The sequence below is a fragment of the Tenrec ecaudatus genome, chromosome 13, assembly GCF_050624435.1.
Source record: "Tenrec ecaudatus isolate mTenEca1 chromosome 13, mTenEca1.hap1, whole genome shotgun sequence".
NCBI classification, from domain to species: domain Eukaryota; kingdom Metazoa; phylum Chordata; class Mammalia; order Afrosoricida; family Tenrecidae; genus Tenrec; species Tenrec ecaudatus.
The window spans coordinates 103977810-103992538 of NC_134542.1; the positions used below are offsets into that span (position 1 = coordinate 103977810).

General features: G+C 39.2%; 1 protein-coding gene across 1 annotated transcript in view; it reads right to left on the minus strand.

The window, feature by feature from the left end:
* The window catches only part of MAP3K2 (mitogen-activated protein kinase kinase kinase 2), a 124337-nt gene that overhangs the window by 67569 nt on the left and 42039 nt on the right, over positions 1 to 14729 (minus strand). The window contains exon 2 of the mRNA XM_075529923.1: positions 4805 to 4873. Coding sequence (XP_075386038.1) covers positions 4805 to 4811 — 7 coding nt within the window. The 5' untranslated portion in view covers positions 4812 to 4873. The remainder of the gene's footprint in view (positions 1 to 4804; positions 4874 to 14729) is intronic.

Here is a 14729-nt window from a genome sequence, read left to right on the forward strand (position 1 = left end):
GTTAGTGTTAAGACAGGAAATAATAATAACAATTTATAAATTATCAAGGGTTCATGGAGAAAAAGTGGGTGAATGGAGACATCGGTCAGTGTTAAGACAGGAAATAATAATAACAATTTATAAATTATCAAGGGTTCATGAGGGAGGGAGGGAAAAAATGAGGAGCTGGTACTAAGGGCTCAAGTAGAAAGAAAATGTTTTGAGATCTGTGAGAGCAACAAATGTACAAATGTGCTTGACACAATGGACGGATGTATGGATTGTGATAAGAGTTGTACGAGCCCCCAATAAAATGGCTTAAAGAAAAAAAAAGCTTTCCTCCAATCCTGGTGCTGTATTTTACTTCATAAAATCTAGCTTCTCTATCATTCACAGCTTTCTGTAAACCAAGTGTTCACAATTTAAAAATCAATCCCATTCTGTCCTTTGAATTTGGATTTTACTATTCACAATCTTTGGATCACATAGCTGGTGTGCTTCTTCCATCTGGACTTAGTTGATTCCTCATTTACATGGTTGCTTGTTTGAAGATAAGCCTTTGAAGACCCCAGACTCTATTCTTTCTGAGCACCATCTCTATTTTCTTCAACACATTTGGTTATAGTACTTAGCACCCATATCTTCAGTCATCTATTCATGAGGGCATGCATTGCACAGGGTCATAGCATAAGAATTAATTTTTCTTAGCTTGGGGCTAGATTTAAGTATGAGCTCCATTTATCTATGGTTTATACATGTCTTTGGTTCACTTTAGAGTCCTCATTATCACTGAAGACAATGTGGGTGCATAAGCAAATGTGGTGAAGAAAGCTGATGGTACCTGGCTATCAAAAGATATAGTGTCTGGGGTCTTAAAGGTTTGAAGATAAACAAGCGGCCATCTTGCTCAGTAGCAAAAAATCCCACATAGAAGAAGCACACCAGCCTGTGTGATCACGAGGTGCCGAAGGGATCAGTTATCAGGCACCAAAGAACAAAAAAATCGTATCATTGTGCTCACCTCCCCGATATGATCGCTGAAGACAAATGGATGCATAAGCAAATGTGGTGAAGAAAGTTGATGGTGCCCGGCTATCAAAAGATATATCATCTGTGGTCTTAAAGGCTTGAAGGTAAACAAGCAGCCATCTAGCTCAGAAGCAACAAGGGATTAGGTATCAGACATCATCAGAACAAAAAATCATATCATTGTGAATGAGGGGGAGTGTGGAGACCCAAAGCCCATCTGTAGGCAGCTGGACATCCCCTTACAGAAGGGTCACGGGAGGAGAAGAGCCAGTCAGGGTGCAGTGAAACACACAACTTTCCTCTAGTTCCTGAATGCTTCCTCCACACCCACTATCATAATCCCAATTCTACTTTACAAATCTGGCTAGACCAGGGGATGTATACTGGTACAGATAGGAACTGGAAATACAGGGAATCCAGGGCGGATGATCCCTTCAGGACCAGAGATGAGGGTGGTGATGCCTGGAGGGTGGAGAGAAGGTGGGGTTGAGAGGGGGAAGCATTATAAGGATCTACATATAACCCCCTCCCTGGAGGTTATATAAATTATCAAGGGTTCATGAGGAAGGGGGGAGTGGAGGGGAGGGGGCAAAATGAGGAGCTGATTCCAGGGGCTTACATGGAGAGCAAATGTTTTGAGAATGATGAGGGCAATGAATGTACAAATGCGCTTTACACAATGGATGTATATATGGATTGTGATAAGAGATGTATGTGCCCCTAATAAAATGATTTTAAAATAATAAAGACCTAATTATCATTTTATGTTAAAGAACATTATCAATCATCCTCCTGGGGCATCAGAAGGATAGTGTCATTAATTTAGCCCATGGTATAGAATTTAAAACACTGTTAGGAAACAGAAATTATACAAAGAGAGGCTAGATACGAATCTCAATACATGATTGTTGTCTTTTACAGATTAAACTCCTAAGTGACTGGACACTGTTTACACAAACATTGCGGGTTAATGATAGGGCAAAACACTCGCAAAGACAGAAACCATGCCTACTAGATTAATACATGGGATAATAAATCAAGGAAGGCATTAAAATAGTAAATGTGTGGTAGTCCCAGGCCACCATTCACTGGGCACTCTCAAAGCAAGAGATCTGAACCAAAGTCCAAGGATGAGCAGTTTTTAAACGTTTGGATAACAGCTGCTTCCTCTCCCACTAGGGACTTTCAACCTTAGATTACATGACCTGGGAGAAGCCTGTTTTCAACTTGATGCTTTTCCTTATAGTAGTGAAGTCATACAATATTTGTCCTTTTGTGGTTGACTACCTTCACTCAGCATCATGGTTTCCAGGTCCCTCCATGTTAGGTGTTTCCTTGCTGTTTTTAGGGATGGACAGTATTCTATTGGGTGTTTCTTTACCCATTCTTCTGATAGGCATTTGGCTGTTTCTAGCTTCTTGCTATTGTGAACTGTGCTGCAATGAACATGGAAGAACATATGTCTGTTCATGTTCTGTCTAATTTACTTGGTGTATACCGTATATACTCATGTAAAAGCCGTGTTTTCCCACCACATTTTTATGCAGTTTTTTGTGGAAAATTAGGTGCCTCGGCTGATGTTCAGGTCAGCTTATACTCGCGTATATGAAGTATGCCTAGAAAAAGAAATGCTGGGTCATATTGCATTTCTGTGACCAGTTGTTTTAGCTATCTCCATATCGATTTGCACAACAGTTGTACCTGTTTATGAGCCCAACAGTTGTATATAGACTTTTTAATCTCTTGGAACCCTCTTCAGCATTTGTTGTTCTCTGTTTCTTTAAACTGGGCTATCGTTGTGGGTATAAGGTGATATCTCATAGTTCTTTGAATTTGCATAAGCTGGATGGCTAATGATCGTGAGCATTTCTTGATGTGCTTGTTAGCCATTTGACTGTCATCCTTTTGAATCATCTATTCATGTCCTTTGCCCAACTTTTAATTGGATTACTTTGTTTTTTATAATTGAGGTATTGCAGAATTCCATAGATATTAATAATTAGTTCTTTGTCTGTTATATCACTACAAAAGATATTTTCCCCAATCCATGGACTCTCATTTTACTCTTATGATGAAGTCTTTTGATGTAGATAAGTTTATTTTTTAACTTTTAACAGTCATCTATTTTGTCTTCCACTGTATATACTGCCTTTATCATATTTGCTGTACTGTGTATGCCCTACAATAGGGCTCTCAAGTTTATGCGAATTTTCTCACTGATGATCCTGATAGCTGTGGGGTTTACACTGAGGTCTCTGATCCATCTTGAGTTCGTTTTTGTGCAAGAGGTGAAGTATGGGTCCTGTCTCATTGTTCTGCAGATGGAGATCCAATTTTTCTAGCCCTATCTGTTTAAGAGTGTGTCCCTTTCCCATGTAATGTTTTTTGGTCCTTTGTCAGAAATCAGTTGTCTCTAGTTGGATGTTTTCATTTCTGGGTTTTCTATCCTGTTCCATTGGTCTATGGATCTATCATTACTCTAGTACCAAACTGTTTTCATTACTTTGGCTGCATAATGAATTTTGAAGTATTAGTTAATTCTTTTAAAGCAAATGATATAAAAGCTATAATGGAGAAAATTTTGACAAGGAAATGCTAAAGCGATTAACTAAGGTAAATTTAAAAACTCAGATTCCAACTACTCACTCCACTCTTCCAATTACCCCATTTCTTTGTACTTCCCTGACTAATCCCTGCCTCACATTATAATCCTCAACCCAAAAAAGGAGAAAAGGAAAAATGAAAGAGGAAAAAAAGGAAATAAGATGATATGTGAACTAAACACACACAACCAATTCCTGTACTTTATTTTCCCTATCCATTGGCATTATGATGGATAACACTGGATATCCACAAGAGTTATAAAACACATCTTTTTAATGTGGTCTGGCTGCCACATTACTGCTCTCTTTTGTTATGAACATATTTTATTTATCCTGCCTGTATTGTTAGATTGTTGATTCACTACGTCAATTCATTTCTCAGCATTTATTCATTCTTTACAAGTCAAGGTTCTTTATCAAGTGATTTACTACTCTAAGAAAAACCAGTTATTCCCCACCCCCCGAAAAGAATTTGTTCCAAAGGACGACATTGACTCTGCAGCTCCGGGAGATGGACATATCTGATCAGAGCACACGGGAGCAGATGAAGGGGCAGGAGGAGAGAGTGGAACACAGCCTGGCCCACCAGGCGTGAGGAGGATGTTCCTGAGTAGAGCAGCTAGTCCACAGAGAGAACAACATGGCTGACCCCACTATGAGAAATGATGCCCCTCAGTGACTAAGGGCGATACAGGGGACAGCACCGGAGACACAGTGTGGGAGTTGCACCTGACCTGATCCCACCACACCAAGGCAAATCCCTGGGGGAGTGCAGTGGAACAGCAAGGGAATGGAGTGGCAAGGTCCCCAGGGAATGCTGAAAGTGGACTTTGGGGCCAGGGCGTGGTGCCCCAACAGACTGAACTGGAAGGCGCTCCTAAGGGCCAGCAAACGATCCCTGAACTAACTACAAGCTTTTCTCTTGTGAAAAAATAAAATAAAAAAACAGTTATTCTTAATAGTTTCTTTTGAAATTCCCTACTATGTCCTTCATAAAATTCTTTCCATTTAACTCAGTTATCTAATTGCTTTAATTAAACATCTAGTATGTACCTAAATATAAAACATTACACAAATTTAATATATGAAATTTATTTATGTGAAGATTTGTCATGCACACCTAATAGAGAATAAGCTTCTCCTCCCATTCTACCTTTTAAATATAGCTAAAAATGTTTCCAGCTTGAACTCACCCATCATGGCAACCAGCTGGACAATTTGAAAATTATGGCGATGGTTCTCCCATCAGCATTCTCTGTTACCTTAGGGATTAAAAAGATAAATTTATTACTAGGAGAAAAGGAGAGAAGAGGTATTAAAACAAAAAGTAGGTAAGAATAACACTAATGACTACTATATAACATGATATTTTGCTAGTGGAAGGGTTTTATTTTTTCCAGATATGCAACTCATAAGGATGAACTCAAAATCATTTTTATTTTATGGAAGTTTAATTCAGTCTTTTCCAGATTCCTACCCATTTAACCAGAAGCAAATCAAATCCATTGTCATAAAGTTGATTCTAATTAATAGCAGCCCCAAAGGCAGCATAGAACTATACAATAGGATTCATGGTTGTAAACTTTCTACAGAAGCAGGCTGCCATATCTTTTCCCTACAAAGGGGCTGGTGGGTTTGAACCACCAAGATTTGGTTAGCAATTAGGAGCTTTAACCATTGTGCCACCGGGGTTCCTCTTGTGTAGTCTAGAAGTCCTTAAGAGTCAAGAATCTTGCCAAAATCTTGCCAAGGTGATGCTCACCTTCCCAACACAATCGCTGAAGGCAAAATCGGTGCGTAACCTAATGTGGTGAAGAAAGCTGGTGGTGCCTGGCTATTATGAGATACAGTGTCTGGGGTCTTAAAGGCTTGATGTTTAAATAAGAATCCTTCTAGCAGGGAAGCAACAAAGCCCACATGGAAGAAGCACTCCAGCCTGTTTGATCATGAGGTGTCAAAAAACAAACGAGCATTCCAATGCAAACAAGGGGAGTGAGAATGGAAACGCAAAGCCCATCTACAGACAAGTGGGCATCCCCTCCCAGAAGGGTCACTAGGAAAGGAAAAGTCAACTAGGGTACAGTATAGCTCCGACAAAACACATTCCTCTAGGTCTTTAATGCTCCACACACACACACACACACACCACTATCAAGACTCCGGTTCTATCCTACAAATCTGGCTAGACTAGTGCATGTACAGGGTACAGAGAAGAGCTCTTGACACACGGAATCCAGGACAGATAAACCCCCTCAAGACCAACAATGAGAGTAGCAATAACATGTGGGTAGCGGGTAGGTGAGGGAAGAAGGGGGGAAAGGGAGAGCCAATCACAATGATCGACGTGTAACATACGCACACACACCCCAGAAGACAAACAACAGAAACGTAGATGAAGGGACACAGATGGTGTAAAATATGAAAACAAACATGATTTATAAATTATCAAGGGTCCACAAGTATGGGAAGGTAGGGGAGGAAAGGGGGGAAAGAGGAGCTGATACCAAGGGCTCAAGTAGAGAGAAAATGTTTTGAAAATGATGATGAAAACATATTTACAAATGTGCTTGATACAACTGATGCATGGATTATTATAAGAGCTGTAAGAGCCCTCAATAAAATGACTGATTAACAACAACAAAAAAGAATCTTGCCAAAAGAAGTACAGTAATTGTCAAACTCCTATGGATGATGGCAGGTATTAAGATGAGTGAAGCATATCATACTTAGGAGACTAATATAATAGCAAAATGTACACATGAAAATATATTTATATATGAAGATTGGGAAATAGATCTCTGTGCATATACTTACAGGTTTAGTATTAAGGTAGCAGAAGGACACTGGGCCTCCACTCAAGTACTCCCTCAATGCAAGAATACTTTCTTCTCTTAAATTGGCATTCTATGATGCTCACCTTCCGACACAACGGTTGAAGACAAAGCGGGTGAATAAGCAAATGTGGTGAAGAAAGCTGATGGTGCCCAGCTATCAAAAGATATAGCGTCTGGGGTCTTAAAGGTTTGAAGGTAAACAAGCGGCCATCTAGCTCAGAAGCAACAAACCCCACATGGAAGAAGCACACCAGCCTGTGTAATCACGAGGTGTCAAAGGAATCAGGTATCAGGCATCATCAGAACAAAAAATCTTATCAAAGCGAATGAGGGTGGGGAGTACGGAGTGGAGACCCAAAGCCCAGTTGTAGGTCACTGGATATCCCGTTACAGAGGGTCTCGGGGAGGAGACGAGACAGTTAGGGTGCAATGCAGCAACGATGAAACATACAACTTTCTTCTAGTTCTTAAATGCTTCCCTCCGCCCCACCCCCTCTTCCCACTATCACACTATCATGATCCCAATTCTACCTTGCAAGTCTGGCTAGACCAGAGGATGTACACTGGTACAGACAGGAACTGGAAACACAGGGAATCCAGGACGGATGGTCTCTTCGGGACCAGTGGTGTGAGTGGCAATACTGGGAGGGTAGAGGGAGGGTGGGTTGGAAAGGGGGAACCGATTACAAGGATCTACATGTGACCTCTTCCCTGGGGGACGGACAACAGAAAAGTGGGTGAAGGGAGACATTGGACAGATCAGGATATAACAAAATAATAATCTATAAATTATCAAGGGCTCATGAGGGAGGGAGAGCAGAGAGGGAGGGGGAAAATGAGGAGCTGATGCCAGGGACTTACGTGGAGAGCAAATGTTTTGAGAATAATGAGGGCAATGAATGTACAAAAGTGCTTTACACAATTGACAGATGTATGGATTGTGGTAAGAATTGTATGAACCCCTAATAAAACGATTTTTTTAAAAAAAGAAAGAAAAAAATAGCAAAACAAAGAACTCTTTCTTCCACAAAAGCAAATATTGTCAGAATCAACTTTTTCAAAACTCTGTAATTAAACAGGCTTACCTCCATCCAGGGAATGTATAGTCAAGAATCTCAGTAAAGACGACCTTGGGGTGTTTTGACCTTCCCTGTTCCTACTGTCCCTCCTGCCCAGCTCCAAAATAGCCTTAAAAATCAACAGCCACAGTCATGAAAACAAGCAGCCAGGCAGCCAATGAAGTGGGCAAAATGGTGTTAGAACCCTTCAAAACTGTATTTCCCCACAAGCCACCTTATGTTTCACCTATGTAGCAATTCTTTGGAAGATAATACTTGCAGGTCTATTATTATTTAATTTAACTCAGAGCTCTCCTCATGTAAAACACTTACTGTAAAGGATCAGGTACAATAGTTGCACATTTGGACCATCTGAGGCAGAGGGAACGGGTGGAGCAAACAATACAATAATAAAAAATTTAAAGAATGAAGGTGTGGAACTAGATTTCTATAGGTAGCTTTGAAAGGTTCCAACAGAGTCTTGGGAATTTAAAAGACTGGGTAAATGTCCAAAGCTTTAACAGTCTCAGGAAAGATCTGAGAGTCAAAGGTTTTACCTATGGTTAACTTTAAAACCTTGAACAAGTAGAAAGGGAAGGGTAATGGAGAAAAAGATGACAGGGTGAGTGCTGAAAGCACACTCTTAACACACATTCAAAGCCACTCAACAAAGACAGAGATTTACTAGTTCCAGGTATCTAAATAAATCTCTGTTCAATCATTATCTGACCATTAAGCAGAGTGTTTAGTGGCCAGACACAACCAAAAACAGACTGTGTAGTTAGTTCAGAAAAGTTACTAAGTAAATAAACAAACAACTATAAGCAAAAGCTCTAAGAGAAGGGAAATTCTGATTTCCACAGCTGACACAATGCAATAATTTTAAATGTCTACTTTTCTGGGAAAATGTTGAGGTATGCAAAGAAAATTGAAAATTAAAATTAAAAAGGAGCCAACAAAAACTGATTCTGCAAAGGTCCAAATGTTGGGCATATTCGACAAAAACTTTAAATCAGCTATTTTAACCATGCTTTTAAAAGCTCAAATATTTTCTAAAGGTTGAAAACAGCAAATCTTATCTAAAGAATGAAAGAAACACATTATACTATCTCACCAAACATCAATAAGGAAATAAATTATAAAAAGAAACCAAATAGAAATCCTGGAGTTGTAAAGCAGTAACTGACATCATTAGGCATGTGAACACATGTTAAATGTGAATCCGGAAGGAAAAGGAAAGCAGAAAGAATATGGCAAAAAACTCTCTCAACTGGTGAAACATATTAATCTACAAATCAAGAGAGCTCAGTCAACTCCAACTATGATAACCTCAACGTGACCTGCACTTTGGTTGTTAGGTGCCATTTGAGTACTTTCTGACCCAGAGACAGATCCTACTGAAACCACCAAAAGACAAAGACTCTTCAATTGAAAGTGACTCATCAGGAACAAGACGCCTCAATAAGTTTAACAACTAATTTCTCACCAGAAACAAGGAGACTAGAGGCAGTGGGATGCCATATTTCAAAGTACTGAAAGTAAAAGACTGCCCAAGAATTTTACAACAGCAACAGTATACTCCAAAACTAGAGAAACTAAGTATCCCTAAATAAGCAAACACTGCCCTACAACAAATACCAAAAGGACCACGTTGGGGCTGAAATAAAAGGACCTTATAGGTTCACTCAAATATACATCAATTAAAAACACTGTGCATATTTGCTGTAATGGTATTTTGTATCTGATTGTGGTAGGCAAAAACCATGCCCTCCCCCAAAGATGTTCACCCCCTAATTCCTAGACTCTCTAAATACAAAAGTAAGTCAAAAAAGTACTGGTACTAAAGAGGAGAAAAAAATGATTAGGGCAAAGACTGTACAGATGTGCTTTATACAATTGATGTATATATATGTATGAACTGTGATAAGAATTGTATGAGCCCCAATAAATTGTTAAAAAAAAAAAAAAGTACTGGTACTGAGGTTACAGTTCATACATGCATGACTTTATTAAAAAAAAAACACAACACCATGTTAAAACCTGCCCCTGTGATCATTGGATGACTGGAGACATGTTCTCTCAGTAGTATATTTGTCTTAGCCCTTAAAGGTACCTTGAAACACACACACACACACACACACACACACACACAAAGTCACTCACTGTCGCTGAGTTGATTCTAACTCAGCAATTCTTTGGAAGAGAGCAGAGCTGCACCTGCGAGTTTCTGAGACTAATTCTTATGGTGAGTAGAGAGCCCATATTGCTCCCTCAGAGCAGCTGATGATTTCAAACTGCTACCACGTAACCATTGAGCCATGAGAACAGAAAGCCTCGCCTTTCTCCCACAGAAAATGTGAGGACAGTGCAGAGAGATGGAAACCACTTTCAGAAGAGTACAGACCTTGATGGAGCACATGTAGACAAAAAATAGCTTCACACTTTGATAACTTTGTTAAATAAAAATTTTTATGAGTTTGCAGCAATACATTTCTACTTACCTTTGTATACTGTCTTACATGGCCAAAGCAAACAAACAACTTGGCAGATGTGACTAATTTGAGATGGGAAGCTTATTCTGGGTTAACCTGGCAGGCTCAACATAATGGAAAGAAAGATGCAGGAGATGTAGTGTCCCAGTGATGTGGTATGAAACTCAACATGCCACTTCTGGCCTTGAATATGAAAGGAGGCGATGGGCCAAGGAATACCGGCAGCTGCTCAAACTCACTGCCATTCTGTCGATTCCAACTTATAGTGACCTACAGGCCTAGGCAGAACTGCCCCCTGTGAGTTTTCAAGACCATAACTGGTAAGGGAAGCAGAAAACCACATGGTTCTGTGGAGAGGCTGGCGAATGTGAATCACTGACCTTGTGGTCAGCAGTCCAACACGTAGCGCAGCCCATTATGGCACCAGGGTTCTCTCTCTACAGGGAGCTGCTAGAAGGGGGTTGGGGGGGGATTGGGACACAAGGCCAAAAAGGGAGGAAAAGGTGGGGGAAGAGGACTTCTGCCGAACCACCAGAAGGAGCACAGCACTACTGACACCCTGACTTTAGCTCACTGAGACGCATCTCGACTTCTGACTGCCAAATTTAATATTTTGAGTGACCAGGCTTGTGGTAATATGTTATAGTCAAATGTTGGGAGTTTTCAAGATTCCAGGTTAATTATTTGCTAGGAGGACTCATAAGACTAACAACTGCGACTTATTACCGTGAAAGGTTATAAACAAGAATCAGCAGACGGGGAAAGCATATCAAATGAAGTTTTGGGGAAATCAGGTGCAAAATTCCAAAGTCCTCTTGTAGTTGAGTAAGATACAATATGCTTCATTCCCCCAGCAGCAGTCTGTGACACGCATGTGAAATGTTATCTCCTGGGAAACTCATTACAGGTAGCACCCAGGATTTTTATTAGAAGCTGATCATGTATGCACCCTCCGCACAAACAAAATTCCAGCCCAAAGTGTTCTGCATAAACACTATTATGTGTTCAGGCACAGTTAGGTTCTCTTGTCAGTTAAGTCACTGAGACTTCTCCCCAGATTCAAGTTCACTGATAACTGTCAAGGGTTAATACTGTAAGCAGGTTGGTCTGAGGCTAAGCAGTGAAGCTCACCATGGCGGCTCTTCTTCGTGCAAGCAGCTATAGAAAATGACTCAGGCCAACTCAACAGCTAACTAACCAAGAAAAAGGAAGACACACAAATAACCAATATTAAGCTTGAAAGAAGAGACATAGTGCCAATAAAATATTTAAGGGCATACTATAAATAGCTCTATACCAACAAATTAGGTTACCTAGATGAAATGGACAAATTCTTACAAGAAACGCAAACTACCAAAACTTACCCAACAAGACAGAGAAAATCTGAATAGATTTATAAAAAGCAAAGAGATGAAGTAAGAAATGAGAAACTTTGCACAAATATGAGAGTCAAGGGCAGAATGGTTCCAAACATTTAAAGAATTAACATCTAATGTTCCACTATTCCTCACAAAATCGGAAAAGAAGAAAAACACTTCCCAGCTCATTCTGAGGCTACTATTACCCTGTGCTTTACACAATTGATATATGTATGGATTGTGATAAGAGATGTATGAGTCCCTAATAAAATGTTTTTTTAAAAAAGAGCTGTAAGAACCCCCAATAAAATGATTTTTAAAGCAAAAAGAAAACTATAAACCAAAATCCTTTATACATATAGATATGAATATTGATCCAAAAATATTCAATAAATCCAGAACAAATGAAAATGATTATATATCATTATCAAGTGAGATTCATCCTAGGAAAGCAAAGTTGCTTCATCATACAAAAACAGTATAATGTATCAAGTTAATAAAGGGTTTTAAAAACTATGATCAATGAATTTGGCAAAATTCAATATGCATTAACATTCAAATGCATAGGAATAGAAGAGAATTTCTGCATCATGATATGAGGCATCTACAAAAACCCACATCACTATTTCATCAAAATGCCAACAATCTTATTTTTTTGGCTGAAATGGAAAAGACAGACCTAAAACTTATACCGAATGGCAATGGAACCCCTAGTAGCAACAGTAATCTGAAAGAATCAACCAGGATAACTTACCTCTTGATTTCAAAATATACCATAAAATGACAGTAATCAAACAACCTGGTTGTCATTGTTGTTAATTAGTCCCTGAACTGAAGAAGAGGGACTTTACCTATATGCTTACTGATTCTGATCCCTGAGTTAATCATCATCCTGAATTGTATCCTTTTTCCTTAAAAAACCACTTAACTATAAGTATGCTACAAACAGAAAGAAAGAAAATTTTTAAGCCATAGAAATGATGGCTGGTGTCAGAATTGGTAAGAGAAGGATATGAGATCTACACCTCAAGAAATTAGCTTTGGAAAGATCCTTGACATTACTCCCTCTGAAGTAAGACAAGGTCTAAGGCTACTACTAATACCATCACTTTTATACAACTAAAGCTGTTTTGAGAGGAGCCCTGGTGGCGTAGTGGGTTACAAGTTGGGCTGCCATGTGGACCCTGGGCGTCTGTGGATCAGGAAGTCCACCTGTTTCACAGTCCCATAATCTCAGCACTGCTCCTCTGTTCTGTCTCATGGTTCCCTTGCTTCAGCCTCTGGTCTCGGCCTGGCTCCTTTGCTCTGTCCCATAGTCTGTGCCACAGTCTCTGGTGCCTCTAGTTTTGACCTCTGCTACTGCAGACAGAGACCCCCAAGACACTCTGATCCTGGGTTTTCTCTTAGTGTTAGCGATGGCTCTGATATACAGAGGAATGGCTCTGATGAAGGTTTGGTTTTTGTCTTTTAGCAGACTGCATCCCCAAGAAAACAAAGGGTTTCTTGGTTCATACGCTCTACAAATTCAAGATTTAATCTCACCTTAATCCTGTCCATTAGTATAGCAGAGAAATCCCTCCAAAATGGAATTATAGTCATAGCCAGAGCCCAGAATTAGAATACATCACATAAAGAATTGTGGTTAGAAAGGCCATGTTAATTAACTACAGCTCATATAGGTGTCCATTACCTTAACATTTATTTACATGAATTAGCCTTGTGTATTTTTAAATTTTATACAAATTGAACCATATACTTTTAAATTTAATTTTTATGCAATCTTTATTATGCTCCTGAGATTCTACCAGTATTTTGCTCTATTAAAGTTATGCATTGCTTAATGTTCACAATAGATTCTGTGAAATATGTGATTTGGATATTGTGCAAACATACTAAAACCTTACAAAAGCTCACTTCCAGTTGACCTTGTATTTATTACTAATAACCATATGTTGACTAACAGTCTTGCCAATAACATAAACCATTGATTAACACCATATTTTGTATGTTACATGTATCATATACTGCAGCCATATAATAGTTACATTTTTATTTATTTTTTATTTAATTTATTTTACTCATTTTATTAGGGCTCATACAACTCTTCTCACAATCCACACAAACATCAATTGTGTAAAGCACATTTATACATTCATTGCCCTCATCATTCTCAAAACACTCGCTTTCCGCTTGGGTTCCTGGAATCAGTTCCTCATTTTTCTTCCCCCACTCCCTCCCTGCTCCCAATAATAGCATTTTTAATACAAAAAGGTATTTCTCTCAAAATGCAAAGTCTTTGTGTTTGCTGGTATAGCTACAATTACAGTCTAATTTCCTTTTGTTTTTTATTAGTAATCATGCTAAGCTAATTTATCATGAGGTGGCCGGCAACCACAACTATAGACATGAAACCTAGAGTCCACATCAAACAGTAAGCTTTTTCTTATGACTTTCTCTACTTCTTGGGAACACTTCCAGTGGCGCTTCATATGGGTCCCCTGTTATGATTCAAGGTTTAAATTATAGCACTAATCATGATGACAAATATGCGAGAACTATGAGATCACTTTTTATGACAATATGCAATTTATTACTCAGAGAGAGATGATCAGCGTTAAAGGGTGTTTTTTTTTTTAAAAATCCACATGTAAGTGTACCTGTGCAGTTCACATCTTACTGTTCAGGGGTCAACTATATGATCAATAAAACTATCCACTTATGTTTACTAAAAGGCATGTCTAAGGAGGTTCACAGCTGTTTTATTTGTAACAGCCCCAAACTGAAAACAGCCTTTATGTCCATCGGTAGTACACTGGGTAAATTAATGGAGGTACTTTCCATGTACAGGTATGTCACTTTATGTCCTTTTGGACAGTGGCCGTATACATATATATTTGGGGTTTGTTAAGCAGCTCTTCTTTTGTTTACTATTTCGTCTTATTGGTTTTAGAGACCCCAAAGGAAGATATGTGCAGCACTGGATCATGGTTGGGATACAGGTTTAAGTTTGAAAGATTTTCACAGACAGGCAAGGCATAGGACACGGCTTTGGGTGAGGAGTCCAGGGCTTTGTAAGGCGGGCAAGTGGGCAGAACAGTGGGTGAGGCAGGTGTTTCTCTTCTGAGCTCCTGCCAGCACTCCTTCCTCTGACTACTAGTAGTAGCATAAAAGTCTTATAAATAAAAATTCTATTCCTAATGACCAATGTTGGGTGTAGTAGCAATCTTCCATCAAGAAAACTTGCTCAATACATAACTACAAATGGTTTGTTATAGCTCTTCACAAATTTGCTACACAGACATTCAAAGACCTGGAGTTAGAAAAACAAAAGGGAAGAACACACTCAGCATATCTGAAGCTGAAAGAACACAAGAAA